Source organism: Carcharhinus amblyrhynchos, chromosome 16 (assembly GCF_965287045.1).
Source record: "Carcharhinus amblyrhynchos chromosome 16, sCarAmb.v2.hapA, whole genome shotgun sequence".
Lineage (NCBI taxonomy): Eukaryota > Metazoa > Chordata > Chondrichthyes > Carcharhiniformes > Carcharhinidae > Carcharhinus > Carcharhinus amblyrhynchos.
This window is the reverse complement of record NC_137339.1, coordinates 28,033,063-28,050,579: the sequence shown is the minus strand read 5'-3', so window position 1 is coordinate 28,050,579 and position 17,517 is coordinate 28,033,063. Positions and strand designations below refer to the sequence as shown.

The following is a 17,517-nucleotide window of genomic DNA, read 5'->3' as shown; positions in this document are numbered from 1 at the left end:
ACCTTTGGTCTGTGTGCATTCAGAACCCTGGCCTTCTGGTTTCTTGCCATTTTAACACACGATCCTGCTCCCATGTCCACATGTCTGTCCTTGATGTGCTGCAATGTTCCAGTGAAGCTGGATGCAAACTGGAGGAACAGCATCTCATCTTCCGGCTAGGCACTTTACAGTCTTCTGGTCTCAACACAGAATTCAGCAGCTTCAGATGATTTGCTCTACCCCACCTTGGCCCCCTTTGTTTTCATTCTATTTTATTTAAATTTTTTATTGCTCTCTACCTTTTATTTCTTTATTTTATTTTTAAATTTTTCTTCCCCCACCCTCCTCCACTGTTTCCCCTTACTTTATCCCCCCTTCTCTTACTTTTTCTCCCCACACTTCCCCTTTTCTACACTCTGCCTCTAACCCATTCACCACCCCCCCCCCCCCCCCCGCCCACATCAACACCTCCATCTGGCAGAGCTTACAGCTTCTCTGCCATTTGGCCATTCACATCCTTTAATCTGTCTGTGGACAGCTATTAGCAGTCTTTCCCCCTGGTTTCTATGGCTATGACTCATCTTTCATTCCCTTCCCTTGCAGTATAAATAGCTTCCATTTGCTACGCCTTTTAGCTTTGACAAAAGGTCACCTGGATTCAAAATGTCAGTTCTTTTCTCTCCTTACAGATGCTGCCAGACATGCTAAGATTTTCCAGCATTTTCTCTTTTGATAATTAATAATGACAACTATTTGTTTTTTTTTCTATTTCTGTTTCATTATGCTTATTTAAATAGTGAGTGATGATGAAGCAATGGAATATTGCTGATAAAAGAGACATTCTTGTCATAGTCTTCTGTCTCACTCATCAGGACATTCTGCAAGAATACAAATCCAAGGAGACAATTATGACTAACAGTTAACTGTCAGTCATCATCAACTCATGCATTCACCATGGCAATGCCTCTCCCAAACAACATTCATTTGCCAAACAATCAGCACTCTCTTCTCATATAGTAGATACTGGATTTCTTGGAGGCATCACACTATAGCTCGCATTATAGCTTTCAGATACTAATTGACTGCTTGAGTGGAGTTACTGGTTTAAGATCTTGCTCTGTGACCTAGGTTACAATGAAGATTCTCAGTTATGCTTCTGGCTGTATATTCTAGTTATCACCAGAGGAGACCCAACTCAGTAAAGATGCAGCACTCCCCCCTTACCTTTTCTTTATTTTGGGAAGAACAAATTATTTAACATCTTTCAGGATAACCCAAAGACGATTAAAGTTTTGTAATCACAGCGCATAAATTGTAGAGTGTTAATGGGCTAATGAATTTTGGTAGTTCTGATTGAGGAATGGATGTCAGTTGGGAAATGGGGATGGACTCCCCTGCTCTCTTTCCAATAGTGAACTTGTTAAGTTTAATGTGTCATCCAAAAACAGCGTTTCCAGAAATGCTGAACTCCCTCCAAACAGAGCTGAACTATTCTACATAATAGGAGACCTAGAGTGGGATTTGAACCCACAAACCTCTTGAGTCAGAGATTCGCACTAATAAGCCAAGCGTGACAATATGTATTGCCAGACAAGTGAACCACTGTTCAGTCCAATATCTCAATGGCAATTAAATTATAGTAGACTGTGTTCCTAAGGAAGAAAGTCACCATTGTTTAAAGTTTCTATCTGCTTCTGGTTTGATAAGGCCTCGGGAGAGCAATAAAATCAGTCTGTAGATTCCAAGGGCAATGATTCCAGTCTATGTTCTGTAATCACATAGAGCTATGCTACTGTAAAACTTGGATTTATATTCTTGCAAAATGTTCTGATGAGTGCAATATGAAAAGCTTCGACAAAAATGTCTCTGTTTTCAAGTTCTGTAATAACAGCTTAACTATACACCATGTATGATAATTTAGAATTTTCTCACTGTTTTGTGAAGCACTCACCACGCCAGTTTGTCTAACAGTATCATTAGAAAGGCATTTAATTTTTCATGTTAAATGGGGCTTGATACTTTGTAATAGTGTGGAAGCTTCCTGAAGGTTATGTACAACAAGAGAGAACCTAATCACCTCACCTTGACATTCAAGGACAACACCAGCACTAGATCTCCCACTAGTGACATCCTGGAGGGTTACCATTGACCAGAAACTTAATTGGATCAGCCATATTTATACTGTGGGCCATATAAAAGCAAGTTAGAGACTGGGGATTCTGAAGTGAGTAACTCATCCCCACTTACCAGTTCCTCTCCAAGCAATGCACCATGATGACTTGGAAATTTATTTCCAATCCCTCACTGTCACTGGGTCGAAATCCTGGAACTCTTTCCCTAACAGCACTTTGGGTGTACCTACACCAGATGGACTACAGAGGTTCAAGAAAGTGGTTTACTACCACCTTCTCACAGAAAATTAGGGATAGACAACAAATACTGGCCTAGCCAGTAATGTCAATATCCCATGAAAAGATAAAAATAAATGATAAAACGTGACTGATCAGAGAATTCCATGATAATCAATTTGGGCTATGGAGCAAGTGACATCAGCTAATTTTTAAGCATCAGTAAGTCTTCAGTTATTTTATGTATGTTTTATTTAGCCATGTATTACTAGTCAGATGGTGCTGGAAGTGATAATACAACTTTTTACATGGGGAAAAAAGTGTTCGGGATAGCCCAAATTGATAGCTGACAAAAAGAAACAAGCATCACTTTCAGAATCAAACAGTATGTTCAAATTAAATAAGATTCAACAGAAAATGGTATAAACCGAAAGAGCACAGAAAATAATTAGAAAGAGCATTCCAACTGAAAGTGCGAAGGTGGAGGTAGAGGTTGTGTATATCCAGTAACAACTTGAGGCAGAGAAGTTTAGATATGTATATGCCTGTGAGTCAGGCAAGAGTACAATCAATCCAGCCCAGTATTATATATACACTCAGTAAATCCAACCTTATCCTTAAACATAACGCAAGGAAGACAAGGAAGACATTCTGCAGGGCTAATTGATCAGCAGAAATGGGATTGATGCACATGGACAGGAACATTGTTTTCATCCTTCAGTTGGTGTAATTTTAGTCCTGCTTGCACTTGCAAACGTGGTGGGAGTGGACAAATAATAAAGCACCAATTCCTGCCATCCATTTACCACTGGCTTTACAACTTGACAAATTTTTTAGGAGAAGCAATTTCTGGCAATTGATGAATGCATTGACGACAGGCTGGATTATTACATGAGGCAAAGAAGAAGGACTAAACGTGAGGGAAATAGTAGGGTGAGAAAGATGAAAGGAGATGCAGTCATTGTTCTCTGCTGATTTGAGGAGAGCTATTAGAAGTGATGAAAGTAAGGGTTCATAATGCTGAGTCCAAAATAGGATTCCACCAGGCTCTGCAGAGAGTGTGAAAAATGTGAGCAAGAATCTTACCTTGACAATCTGGATTGGATGATTACGTCTTTTCTGAACCGCAGCCAGGCTGTGAAACAACGTTGTATTTTTTACCAGTTTCTCTCCATGCCTGGCAACTGATTCATTGTGGTACTTGTTACCATTCCATTGGGAAGATGACCTCTTTCATTAGTTGTCAGGTTGGCCCTGCACCAGAATCTCTGGCCCAGTCTACTGCAAAGCTCAAACCCCTTTTTGGTGTTTTAAGTAGTGGTTACTCGGCTTTCATTGTCAAATTTAAACAAGGCCCCCCACCATGAAAATGGCACAGATTCCTTTAAGTTTAAGTTTATTTATTCGTGTCACAAGTAGGCTTACATTAAGACTGCAATGAAGTTACTGTGAAAAATCCCCTAGTCGCCACACTCCAGCGCCTGTTCAGATACACAGAGGGGGGATTTTAGTTAATGCACCTAACCTGCTCATCTTTAGAGAGTGGGAGGAAACCGGAGCACCTGGAGGAAACTCACACAGACATGGGGAGAATATGAAAACTCCACACAGTGGACAGTGATCCAAAGCAGGAATCAAACCCAGGTCCCTGGCCTTATGAGACAATAGTGCTAACGACTGTGCCATTCACTCTGACTTTGACAGACAAAATTTGGGTGGTAATATACCATTATCTCACTGCTATTTGCTTTCCCTCCTCATACCCTCCACTCCAGGGTTACTATTAGTTGTGCCTGTCCCACTAGCCACATGCACAAGTTGATCAAGTGTTAGAATTCCAGTCTCCAGAGGATTCTCTACCCAATATGGAACCACTTTGCAGCATTGCCATGTGGCAGATGATAGTATTTTCCAGGAAATGATGCAAAAGCTCTTGAGGGCCCCATAGAGGAAGAGTGTTGCAGCAGACTTCTTTTCCCAATATTTCCTGTTGAAGGGCCTTGTCTTAGCCGAGACATTCATTGCAGCTGCTGATCAGGTTTTCAAGGTATTTTTATCACTTTTGGCATCTTGTGCTGCTATAATCAGCAGCTTGTCTGCACTGAGATTTTCCATATCTATAGAATCATAGAATCTCTAGACTGCAGAGGAGGCCATTCGGCCCATCAAATCTGTACTGACTCTCCATCAGAGCATGCTAACCAGGCTTTCTCCTCCGCCCTATGCCCTTGACTTCACACATGTCCCTATGCCTAATCCATCTAACCTGCATATGTTTGGATACTAAGGGCCAATTTAGCATGACCAATCCACCTAACCTGCACATCTTTGGACTGTGGGAGAAAACTGGATTACCCAGAAGAAACCCATGCAGGCACATGGAGAAAGTGCAATTTCCACACAAATAATCACTCAAATTGGACCAAGGAGCTATGAGGCAGCAGTGCTAACCACTGTGCCACCGTTGACACCCTTATTCATTCTGCTGGGCTCCTTTCGGATGGCTCAATTGTTGCTTGGAGTCCAGCATGCATAGAGAATGATTGCCAGTGGAGGAACCACTTCCCTTTAGAGGCAAATTCCAGTGTGATGTGCAGGTCCATTGATCTCTGAAATTTTGGAATCCTAACGCTGGTTGTGATTGATCAGGTTACTTGAATAGATAATGGGGCTTTTCAGTTGTCAGATGCTTGAAGATTGCCTGGAAGGAGCCCATGCTCTGGTTAAAATTGATTGTATTGCTGATAATGGGTTATCAGTGGGAACAACCTTGAGAGCATCTATTAATTAGCAAGGGTATGGCTGCAGTTGGCGTGCTGCCTCCAACAGGGTGAAGAGACTGGAGAATCTGGGTTTATTCTTTTTGCAGCAGAGAAGGATAAATTGTTGCGCAGTGAGTTGCTGCCATCTGGGATGCACGTCGTAAGAGGGATGGCAGACGCAGGTTGAATAATAATTTTCCAAAGGAAATTGGAGATATACTTTGAGAGGGAGAAATTTGCAGGGCAATAGGGAACAGCAGAGGAATGGGGCTAACTGGGCAGTCATTTCAATGAGCCAGCACAAGTCCGATGTACCAAAAGGCCTCCTTCTATCCCGTTTCATTCCATAATTGTGTCTGAAGAAATGTTGACATTCCTCTGAGGAATACTAATTTTCTAGATGTGACAGAGACAAAAAGGGAACTTTCAATGTTGGGCATCCTTTTCTTTACATTTCTCAAAGATTTTCAGGAATTATGGACAGGCTGCCCTGTCCCTATATCTAAATGCAGCCAGGCTACCTTGCAAATAAGTCTTTTTGGTTCTTCCCACCACATTTCCATTTTACTAAAACGATAACAGGTACTTGAAGGAGCTGGCAATAGGTTTTGTCCCTGTGGCTTCCTTAGAGCCTCAAGTCTGAATCTGCAAGCATTATCATCGAATCCTACAGTTTAGAAGAATGCTATTTGACCCATCAAGTCTACACCAATCACAATACCACCCTGGCCCTATTCCCGTAAGCCCACATTTTTGCCCTGCTAATCCCCCTGACATGGCCAATCAACCTAACCTGCATATCTTTGGAGTGTGGGAGGAAACCGGAGCACCCAGAGGAAGCCCATGCAGACACGAGGAGAATGTGCAAACTCCTCACAGATAGTAACCTGAGGCTGGCATTGAACCCCGGTCCCATGAGGCAGCAGTGCTAACCACTGTGCCATTGTGCCACGCATAAAACTCATGTTTTGGGCTACCTTTGCCAATTTAAATTGTCCAATCTACATGAAGAGTAATGTCTCCCACAATTATTACATTGTTTAAAGTTTATTTATTAGTGTCACATGTAGGCTTACATTAACACTGGAATGAAGTTAATGTGAAAATCTCCAAGTCGCCATACTCCAGTGCCTGTTCGGGTACACTGAGGGAGAATTTAGCATGGTCAAGGCACTTAACCAGCACATCTTTCGGGACTCTGGGAGGAAACCGGAGCACCCAAAGGAAACTCACATAGACACGGGGAGAATGTGCAGACTCCACACAGACAGTGGCCCAAACCAGCAATCAAGCCCAGTTCCCAGGCACTGTGAGGCAGCAGTGCTAACCACTGTGCCATTAATGTAAGGGGAGCCAGAAAGGTTAAGAAACATTTTTCTTTTCCAGCTGCCCAATGGGTCTTCAGGCCTTGAGGCCTGCATCATAGCCAAAGCTCCCTTTTCCATTTCCCAGTGTGCAACTGGTGGCAGTTAAAAAGAAAAGACAGCTCCCTTCTAAATGCTGGCTTCCTGTCTAGCCAGCAACCAATTAACATGGGCGTGGGGCACACATTTTATAGGGTTAGGTTGAAAACACATCATGCTCCTGTTGCAAAGGCTCATCCCTTGTTCAAATTTTAAGATGCTCACATGCTGTCAGCGAAAACCTTCCACTATGAAATAACTGGGGTTGCCAACAAACAAAAAATCTGTGATACTGTTTGCCATGCTAATTGTGTGGGGATACCTGTTTATCCAGCAGTGTAAATGTTAACGCACCATTCAGATTTGACGGTAAAAGATTTACTTTACACTTTCTTGCTTGCTTATTAATTTATAATATATAGAATAGAACCATTAAAATGGTCTGTAATCTTAATAATAAATAATGAAAGCAAGTGTTCATGGAATACGAATGTGGCATTGCTTACGTGTGCAATAAGTGCAATGTTGGTCCATCTCAGATTCACACTTCTTGAGAAAATAACAACGTAACTGCTTTTTGTCCTAGTAATAAAGCTCAAAAGATATTTTCTGAACAATTTTATTTACTTCTTTTGAGTTATCAATAAAATTTATCATAAATGTTAGGTATCTACTTAATGGGCTATTTTCACCAGCGCATGAATTTTGACTAAAAAGACCACATAGACTCTTACATTTTATACATACCCTTAATTTACTTTTGGAACAGTATGCAGTGGGGAACAATGCTTTAAAATCCTTAGACGCTTTGACATAGTTTATCAGACAAGTACAGTATTGTAGTGTCACACGGATATCACGGTTCCATACCACTACATGCATACAGAGACATTGATTTTCACAGGAACAGTTAAATCATAAAACGCGACAAGTAAAAGACTTATGTGATAAAATTTACAACCAAAACAAAAGTTCAGGAGAAACAATTAACAGTGACTAATTCAGAAATTATAACATTAATATTGAACCCATAATAGGACAGCAATGATTATCCAATATGGCAGTTGGTAAACCCAGTTTCATCTGATGCAATATTGAAATGTAATGTCGATCACTGACCCCTGCTGAAAAAGGCAACTTCCTTCCTAGTTTATTGGAATGTCATGATAATTGTCAAACATAAATGGGATATGTCTGATCACAGAGCAGATGTAATGGTAATCTGATATAGAGTGACAAGTGTCTGGATTGAATAATTAACGGTTTATCACTTGCAAAATTGAATAATTCTTGCAGTCCAGCTGAGACTAAGCATCAGAAGATTCAGTCTCACTGTTCACCTGGGGTGGGTGACAAAATAGACGGAACAATATGGATTCACTCACTGAGAAAAAAATACATTTTTTTGAGTGTCATTTGTCTATTTAAACATAACCAGCAGAAACAGTCATTTTTCTTATGGATGCCATAGAACTACTGACAATGATAAGATAACCATATAACTTTTATGACAGATAGATATATACAGGTCGAAACTAAACATCTAGACTGGGGTGTCAATGAAAAAAATGAAGAATCTCTCTTCTGCTCAAAACTGCAGAGTTGCACGTAACCATAGATACCAAGTGCCCAAATATTTGCAGTATTGCTCAGCCCTGTTTATAAATTTGAAACCCAGGTTGGTTTTCAAACAGCATCGGTCGATATATGTAATACAAATTGGAACAGTTTAGTGTTACAGAACCACTGCTTTAAATACTGTTGTGTCGTCTATTGAAATTAGACAAGCTTTTTAAAATTAAGTGCAGCCATTTCATCCTTCAGTTCTGAGAGAGGCTGATAGATAGGAACTGCTTTGGGATCTAGGTAAGGAACAGATTGAACTGACACATTCGGACTACCCAGGTCCATTAGAGAATTGTGAAATAAAAATAATGTAACAGGCTGTTTAAACAGGAATACCATATGAGGTGAACTTTCTCATACCCCCACCAGTTAAACACTTTGCACTAATTATGTGCTATGGGGTTCAGATTAGTAAAACAATCAATCATGCAGTTCTGAATAGCTTGTCAGATCTGTTACTTTCCATTTGCATTCAACATTGTTGGAATTCTTTTGACCTTCTTTGTCAAGAAGGAAGCTCTGAGTTATCTTGTGCAAGATGTTGGCCTTCCACCGTGGGATGACCACCAGGTGAGAATGGTTGATGGCCACTGTTGTACAAGTGATTTTTTTTATTAGTAGTTCAAGGAATGTGGACATTGCTGGCTGGGCCAACATTCGTTACCCATCCCTGAGGTCATTAAGAGTCAATCACATTGCTGTGGGTCTGGAGTCACAAGTAGGCCAGATGATGTAAGGATGGCATATTCCCTTCCCTAAAAGACATCAGTGAACCAGATAGGTTTTTATGACAATGGTTTCATGGTCATCATTGGGCTTTTAATTCCAGGTTTTTTTCTGTGTTCAAATTTCACCATCTACCATGGTGGGGTTTGAACCCAGGTCCATAGACCATTATCCTGCGTCACTGGATTATTAGTCTATTGATAATACCACCATGCCACTGCCTCCCCTATGTCAAGCAGATTAGCTATAGGAAGCTTGGGATTCAGTCTCCCCAATTGCCGTTAGGTGGATGGTTTGTTGGCTTCTGGAACTGAAATGATAAACAAACTGAAGCTAGAGCTTGCCAGCTGCTCATCGCTGTTTAGAATTCTGTTTATGGTAACTTAGCAGAGAAATAAAGCTATCGGGAAAAGCAGAGGGCCTTTAAAGGCATACCTGATTCCTCTCGGAAGCACTTGAGAGCTGCTGCAAAGATTCATTTTGGTGCTGCAATTCACAAAAAAAACATTTTTTTTGGAAAGATATCTAGTTGTGCATTCACCATATGTTTTTCCCCTCAAAAAGTCAACAGATTTGCAAAAAAGGAATTAGCTTGGTATTTATGGAAATATGCTGTGCAATGCAACACATGGGGGCTTGTTTCACATAACGTTACTTCAGCAGTTGGTGCTGCTATCTTTTAACATCTTCATTATCACGCCACACAGTCGCTCTGCTGGCATGCTGGCATGAGAGCTGTTTTGTGTTTTTTTTACCCCTTCTGCATCCATAGAAAGCAGTTTGTTATATGATAACATTAATTACATGACATGAAATAGATTTGGTGACCTTTAACCAACATGCAGTCAGTTGTGAAAATCAATTAACAATTCTCTCTCAAACAGTACTCTAAGAAATTAAGTTAATTACATAATTTAACAAAAGTTTTTTTTGCTTCTAACTCAGTAATTCATGATACAAAACATAATTTTGTTTTACTTATAGTTGCCCTTATATAAATTTTGCTAAAATACTGATAATGTTTATTTGAACAGAAAAATAGACTATTCTGCAACACATGCAGGTCATTAGACCGCTCCATACATCTGATACTCATAGAGCCAAGAAGATGGCAAACACAAAAATGCAGAGGTTATCCAAACATCTGCACTTGATAAAATAAAATACTCAACTACCTCTTACTTACATGGATTTCCACTGCCTTGGTTGTGAGCTGTAAATGTGAGCCGTACCAATTTGTGATATAATTCTTGAAAGTCACAACTATGTGTTAAGTACATTTTAATAATCAGCGAACTAAGGTTTTACAACAGGGAATACATTTTACAAATTATGGTTTTGTCAGAAAATAATCATATGATTAAACTAGCAAGTGATAACTGTTATCCTGAAAACGATGAGACCTCAACCCATCTACACCCAACAGGCAGTAGTGTGCATGCTTGTGTTCCCATGGTAAGGAACAAAAATTCATCGGGAATGCTGCTCCTCTTTTACTGGAATTGGCTAATGTATTTGATCTGGAGCTCTTGTACTCGAAGCAAAGACAGCAGAGATTTTATTATGTACAAGGTGCTGCCAAGACAAGGCACAAGAGAGATCGACCACTGCAGTCTTAAAGTCATCAGTCTTAGATGTAATTATCTGGTAATGACAACGTTTTGGACGACTCATTCTTTCCTAACTGCATTTTATCCATTTCAATTTATAGCTAATGACTATTTTCAATTGTGCTTTTCACACAGGAATCCTCAGAGACCTACCGCATGTGTCGTTTTAAAAAATAAACCTCATCAGGAAAAAATAGGAACACCGGAACAGTAGTAAGACATTCAGCCCCTTGATTTTTCGGCCACTCAACCATTCATTTGGATCATGACTGATCTGTACCTCAACCTCACTTGCCTGTCATTTCTCCATGCATCTAACAAAAAAATCTATTGATCTCAATCTTAGAAGTTTCAGTTGAATAACAGGCAACAAGATGCATCATTAAGTGCTTGCTGTGACATTTCAGGACATGATTAGCATTGTCTGACATTCTTGTGTTCTTTCAGGATTTTGAATTAAATCTTCCAAATGATCTGATTCCCTACACAGTACTTGGATCTGTCTTGTGTTTTTTCTCATTGTTCTCTTTTTAAGTAGATTTTCTCAGTGAACCTCAGCGGAATAAAGGAGCATCTGAGCACGGTGAAATCCCACTTAAGTCATTAGGTTCTGGAATTTGGTTAAATAAGTTGGAATGAATTATTTGTACGGACATAAGGCATGCAATCTTTTCTCCAGAATTCATTTACTTTGTGGAATTATTGTAATCTTCAATGGAATAAAAGAGAAGAGTTTGGCTGTTAGAGGTTTTGATCATTAAAAAAAAGTAGACAGTTACGAAATTAAGTAAAAGTACAAAATATTAAATAAATTCATTGAAACAAGGGAAGCAGATTCCAAGTGCCAGAGTAGAGCAATTCAACTGCACATTTTTAAGCAAAGCAAATTGCAGCGAGAGTGGTTTTTCAAGTGAGCGTTTGGCATGTGGATGGAATCTTCTTGCTGCTGAGAGACAGCAAACTGCCTTTTGTATCCAGGGCGAGTTGCACCAGTAGAACCCATGTTTAGCATAACTTGCTTCTTTTGACAAATTGCATGGGAGTATAGAATTCATGATTGCTACATTTTATGTTCCCTAATTTGCATTGCTACACCTGTCCACTATCTGTAGTTGCTCTATGTCTGCAGACTTGTGATTAGTATACCCATTGCTGAGAGTCTATAAATTTCATATGTGGAATGGTGACTTGTCAGTTTAGAATTAACAATGACTCTGCACCTCAACACTAGGGCCTGTTAGCAGATGGACAAAAGTATATACTTCATACTGATATGTTGGTAATTTAAAACCAAAAGAAGTTTAATTACACTATTAACCTTCTGAAACAGTTGTGATAAAAAATACACAGTGCAAAACAGGAGTTTAATATAATGTGCAAACAGCCACTTGGTGCGTTTGTATATTTTATATGTATGGAAAAATATGTATCATGAAACATATGGGCATATTTAGGAAAAGAAAATCAGAAATGTATTTGTGATTGTTTGTCCATTAATGGTTTTGCCTTGCATTGAGGTTAGGTAGATCCAATGTATGTGCAACATCTTTTAGCTTCCTAGGAAGCCAACATTTAAATGTCATATGAGCTCGGACTGAAGTTACATGTCTTTGTTGTAGAGGTGTCGTTCATACAGTTACACTTACAACTGCTCTTTCATACAGCCAGCACAGATGTAATAGGTCAGTTGGCCTTCTTCTGTGCTGTGTGTTTTTGTGATTCAAAAGGACTCTTTCATTCTGTAATGGTTAATTTTTTAGAACCAAAGACAGTATTTCGTAACAAGATTACTGTACCAAAAATAAAATTTTAACATTTTCAAAGTGCTAGTGTTTAATCATTTAGATCTATACTTTCTTAACCAGCCAGAATGAAAAAATAAGCATTATTCCATTGTTAAAAATAAATCTTTCATTTAAAACTGTAAACTTCAAATCTGGTAAACTTACTAGGTTTGGTTTGATATTGTACTTTGAAAATAAAGTCTATGATCATATTCTTTACATGGAAACCTTTATGAAATTTTATATGGTATTTTACATTTTCCAAAAGGGACTTCAGCCTAGTTTACAATACAGATATGTCAAAGCTATGAAGGCATTTCTACATGGGCATTACGCTTAGATATTCAGAGTGAGAGACATTTGTGCATACATTTCATATCTAGAAAATAATCTAGCAGCTATATTAACATTAACAGAAATGGGAAGGTTGGATCTGTTTTGATACAGGTAGTTAGAATTTTCATAGCAGAAATCTTCATTTGGTAGATACTATTTTATTGAATGAAGACAATTCCAACCACTGCTCTATATAGATCAGATTGATAGTGAAGCGTCACTATGATATAGGCAGTTTCACATCTGTCAATTAACTGGTGCAACTCACCCCTCCCCCCCACCCCCCCACTATTTTCCTGACCAATAATTTAGGGCCTATGTTGTGATCTTTGAATATTGAAAGAACTCTTCAGCTTCAAAAATACTTTTTTTTTCTTCACATGACATCTACAAAGTTAACTTTTGCCAGTTTTTAAGCTAAGAGTTATCTAGAAACCATGATGAAGGAAATACACGGAAGCGAAGAATATTTCTTAATACGCACTATTTCTGGAATAATCTACAATTTTAAAAATCGCTTAACATTATTAATCCTGGTGCAGAAATGTTTGATGCATTCCTCAAAGGTTTAATTAAGGAAATTGAGCAAATACTGCAATTCTACAACCAAAGGACCCTAACCTGAATTAAAATAAGCACATCTTTAGTGGAAGCATTATTCCTCTTTGCTTCATTGTATCCATTAAACCAATCACATGATACAATAATGGTGTGGTTCAGTTATACAACCAGAATCTGTAAATGAAATCCAGGCAGTGCCCTTCAAAGGATGTCTCTATGATTCAGAACGTTCTGAAACATTCTGTCTTTCTGTCCTTTAATTTGCAAACAAATAATTTTCTGCATGTCTCTGAGCAACCATCATTACCTCTATATTTAAAATGTGTGATCAGATTTTGTATTCCTCTATAGTCACTGGATGGATAGAAGGGACTCAGTAACGAAAAAGAAGAGTGTGATAAAATTCTGATGGTATGAGTTAGCAGAAGTTTGCAGGTATATGTTTTCTGTTCTTCAGTGCTAATGTTCCATAGACAGGACCTTTGCATTTTGGTCAATGTTCTCAGGTTCCCTTCCATTAAACCCTCCTTTAGACTTTAAAGGTAACACTGGCTTGCTTGAAATAGTTTTCCATGCCATGCAAAAAATACAAAGCTCTGTTTTCTTTTGAGGATATGCAATTTCATTTCACAATTCCAGCTCAGACAACAGCCTGGCAGACCTGAAAGTCAGATGTTGTCATCATATACAGTGGAACAGCCACTTTCACCATATGTCACATGAATCTCCGGTGAGATGTGGTTGTCCAACTTGTTTCCTTCTTGGTTACCACCTTTCTTAACTCTATCAGTTACATTTTCTGTACTGTACATGCAGTTTTGTCCAAAGTGCTTCGCCGACGAAGTCACACCAGATTCTTCTAAATAATTTCCATCCTTTCGGGATACACTGTCCTTCTTACTTGGACAGTCACTGTTGATGATGTGATAGGTGAGACTTGTTGATCCAGAAGGCTTCCTGCCATCCAGAGACTGATCTTCTTCATCACTGTCTGCGTCAATGTACTTCTTTACTCCATCGTCATGGAAAGTAAAAGCCACTGGCATAATATTTTCCGGAGGTTTCATTCCAGTTGAAGAACAAATTGCTGAAGCTTCTATACCAGGCAGATGTTTCTCTGCATGTAATGGACCATCCATGGGACTGATGGTGCTCTGAGAGCCACCCGCAGTGGGGTCTGTAATTGCTGACAGAGCTGTTATGTTTGTGTTTTGAACAGTATTGATATCACTTTCCATGAAGTTTACCTTGAGAGATCTGGATTTTATGAGGTTGCCTGGTCTGGCTGGGCCTTTAGTGCTTTCTGAAAAGGTGGCACTATGTTTATCTACTGCAGTATTATAAGAGTTATTGGAACTGATGTCCAAGAGGTTCTTATGGTAACTGCCATCTACTGTGGTGGCAATTTGCCTGCTAGATGCACTATCAGCTGGCAAGATTCGTGAATCTTGATTCTGACCTGGGTTCCCATAAACTTTATTGGGCATTATTACTGTAGGGCTGTGAGTAAATTTACCAGTATCAGGAAACTCTGTGGCGCAGCTAATGAAACTGTCTATGCTTGATAGACTCCTCATATCCACTATTCCATCCGGTGTGCTTAATAATGGATCCGAGGGACCAGAGGTTTTCTCCATCTCTGATTGATTTTGTGTTCTAACTTTATATGTTTGTCCCAATTGACTTATGTTCATGTTGGGCTGAGATTGTGTTTTTGCCATTTTACTGTACATGTCCTCCAATTTCTGTACATTTAAGTGCTGTGGGCTAACATTTGGGGAGCATGCATTTCCTGGAGATCTATTTCCTTTGTACTTAGTCTCAGGAGATTTGTTGGAGCTGGTCTCAGATACAGTCCGTTTCCCCCATTTCCACTTGTTGGGTGATAGACTACTATCCTGCAGTTTCTCACTTTTGCCCATGTTTTCTCCATTTTTCTCAACAACAATGTCCATTAGTTCTATGCTGCGGGCAAAAGCATCTTTCATGTTCATCGAAACGATGCTCCCATTTCTTTTCGCCCTTTCAAGTGCCTCCCTTCGTTTTATTGCTTTCTCCTGTCTCTTCTGTTCCTTGTAGAACTCTGAGAAATTATTCACAATGATTGGTATAGGAAGTGCAATCACCAGCACGCCCGCGATGCAACATAGTCCACCAACTATCTTACCCAATAAAGTTTTAGGATAGATGTCACCATATCCAACAGTTGTCATAGTGATAGTGGCCCACCAGAAAGAAGCAGGAATACTCTTGAACTTGGTGTCATCTTCATCCTTTTCAGCAAAAAACACCAAACTTGAAAATATCATGATGCCCATGGCCAGGAACAGAATCAGTAGTCCGAGTTCATTGTAACTTCGTCTGAGTGTGAATCCCAGAGACTGCAAGCCTGTAGAGTGCCTTGCCAGTTTGAGAATTCGTAGTATCCTCATTATCCGGAAAATCTGAACCACACGTCTGACATTCTGGAACTGAAGCACACTTTTGTTGGATTCTGTGAGAAAAATAGTGACATAATATGGCAAAATGGCTAATAAATCAATGACATTCAGTGGACCTTTAAAGAACTTCCATTTGCTCGGTGATGACAAGAAACGCAACAGGTATTCCATGGTGAACCATGCGATGCACACGGCTTCTACATGAGCTAGCTGTGGATTGTCCGTGAACTGTCCAAATTCATCCTTGTCTTGTAGTTCAGGAAGTGTGTTGAGTGACAAGGCAATTGTTGATAATACTATGAAAAGAATGGATATTATTGCCAGGGCCTGCAAAAGAAAAGAACATTTTACCCGTTAGACTTCAGAATATGACATTTTTCAATTTTTTATCCTTTCTTTTCTATAATACAGTTCATCTGTACATGCAAAAGAACCTGAAATTAGCTGTCATTGGTGATGTTTTTGGATTATTCTACGCTCTTTCTGTCACAGATATTTAACACTGCTTTTCTCACATTTATTTAAAAGTTCTCTGATAGGACGTCATTGATATGGTAGACACATGCAAGGGAGTATCTGATCAAAATATAAATATTCAGTTAAAGAGTCAAAGTCCAGAAATAACTGTTGGTGTCAAGTCTGCAAACTCATTGAACATGTTTGTTTGACATTCCCCTGTCTGACTGGCACCCACAGTTCATCTGATTTATCCTGTGAGGCCTCTCTTTAATGGATCGGATTTTGCAGATCCCCATGAGTGTGGTTTTGGGTTTTGGGGTGAGATGAATGTCAAGGGGTGCAAGCCCAGTGTCTTCCCATGCACCGTGGCCTGTTCTGGATAACATGGTGGTAGCACCCTCCCGCCTCCACACCCCCACCATTTTAAGATAAATAATTAATAGGTAATTCAGGTTGTTGCCAATCCAATTGACCTGTGCTTCATGCTGTCGAGAAGTTAAAACAGTAGGTATGGACAGATGGGTGGGAGTAGGAAACCTGTTTTTAAAAAAATGTTTTGTGAAGGTGTTAAAGAAGGAATTTGTGGGTGGGTGTGGGGGTGGTGAGGGGTGCCCTTTGTCCATAGGGACATCTCACCTACTTTGTTTCTCTCTGGTTTGTCTCTTGAACCCACTTTCCTCCCTAAGCTGCCTCCCTACCCAAAACCTGGCTCCAGCGTACATCTCCACTTCTTCCTAGAGACTGCTTGCAGTCCCAACTGTGCCCACTGCAGGCACTGTTCTGGCACAGCTTGGTCTGCTAGAGCTCTCAAGGGTGGGTGAGACTTCCACCATCTGAAGGGTGGAAGTTCCATTTGCTTGGGCTTTTTATTTAGTTCCGTCAGCTGGCCCATTCTTCCAATGATGGGGGGGTGGGGGGGGGGGGAGGTGGAGAGATTGCAATATGTGCCTCCCCCATAATCCCATGAAATTGAACTCAATCAGTGTAGCCATTCCTGAAATGTGTCTACCCCAGTTTAAAATAATTTAAATGATCTATAAGCAGTCAAAACAGAGAGGGGAGTACGGTAGGATGAGAGAAGAATTGGCGAATGTGGACTGGGGGAGCGCGTTGGAAGGTAGGTCTGCTGAGGGGCAGTGGAGGATCTTTAAGGAGATCTTTCTTGGTGCTCAGCAGCAATTTATTCCGATGGTCAAAAAGGACCGTAGGAGGAGAGGTAATAAGCCGTGGATAACGAAGGAGGTGAAGGAAAGTGTTAAATTAAAAGCGGAGGCGTTTAGAGTAGCTAAGAGTAGTGGGCGAGAAGAGGATTGGGAGAGGTTTAAATGTCAACAAAGATTGACAAAGAAGTTGATAAAGAAGGGTAGGAGAAACTATGAAGCTGGGCTAGCGCTTAATATAAAAAAGGATAGCAAGAGTTTTTATAAATATATAAAGAAGAAGAGGCTGGCTAGGGTGAACGTTGGTCCCTTAGAGGATGAG

The 17,517-nt window shown here is 39.8% G+C and overlaps 1 protein-coding gene across 2 annotated transcripts in view; it reads right to left on the bottom strand.

Annotated features, from left to right (window-relative positions):
* Nucleotides 1-7,119: 7,119 nt before the first annotated feature.
* Nucleotides 7,120-17,517, bottom strand: part of kcnb1 (potassium voltage-gated channel, Shab-related subfamily, member 1) — a 316,525-nt gene continuing 306,127 nt past the window's right edge. For both annotated transcript variants that reach the window (XM_080204920.1, XM_080204921.1), the window contains exon 3: nucleotides 7,120-15,903. In XM_080204920.1, the coding sequence (XP_080061046.1) occupies nucleotides 13,804-15,903 (2,100 nt within the window). In that variant the 3' untranslated portion in view covers nucleotides 7,120-13,803. The remainder of the gene's footprint in view (nucleotides 15,904-17,517) is intronic.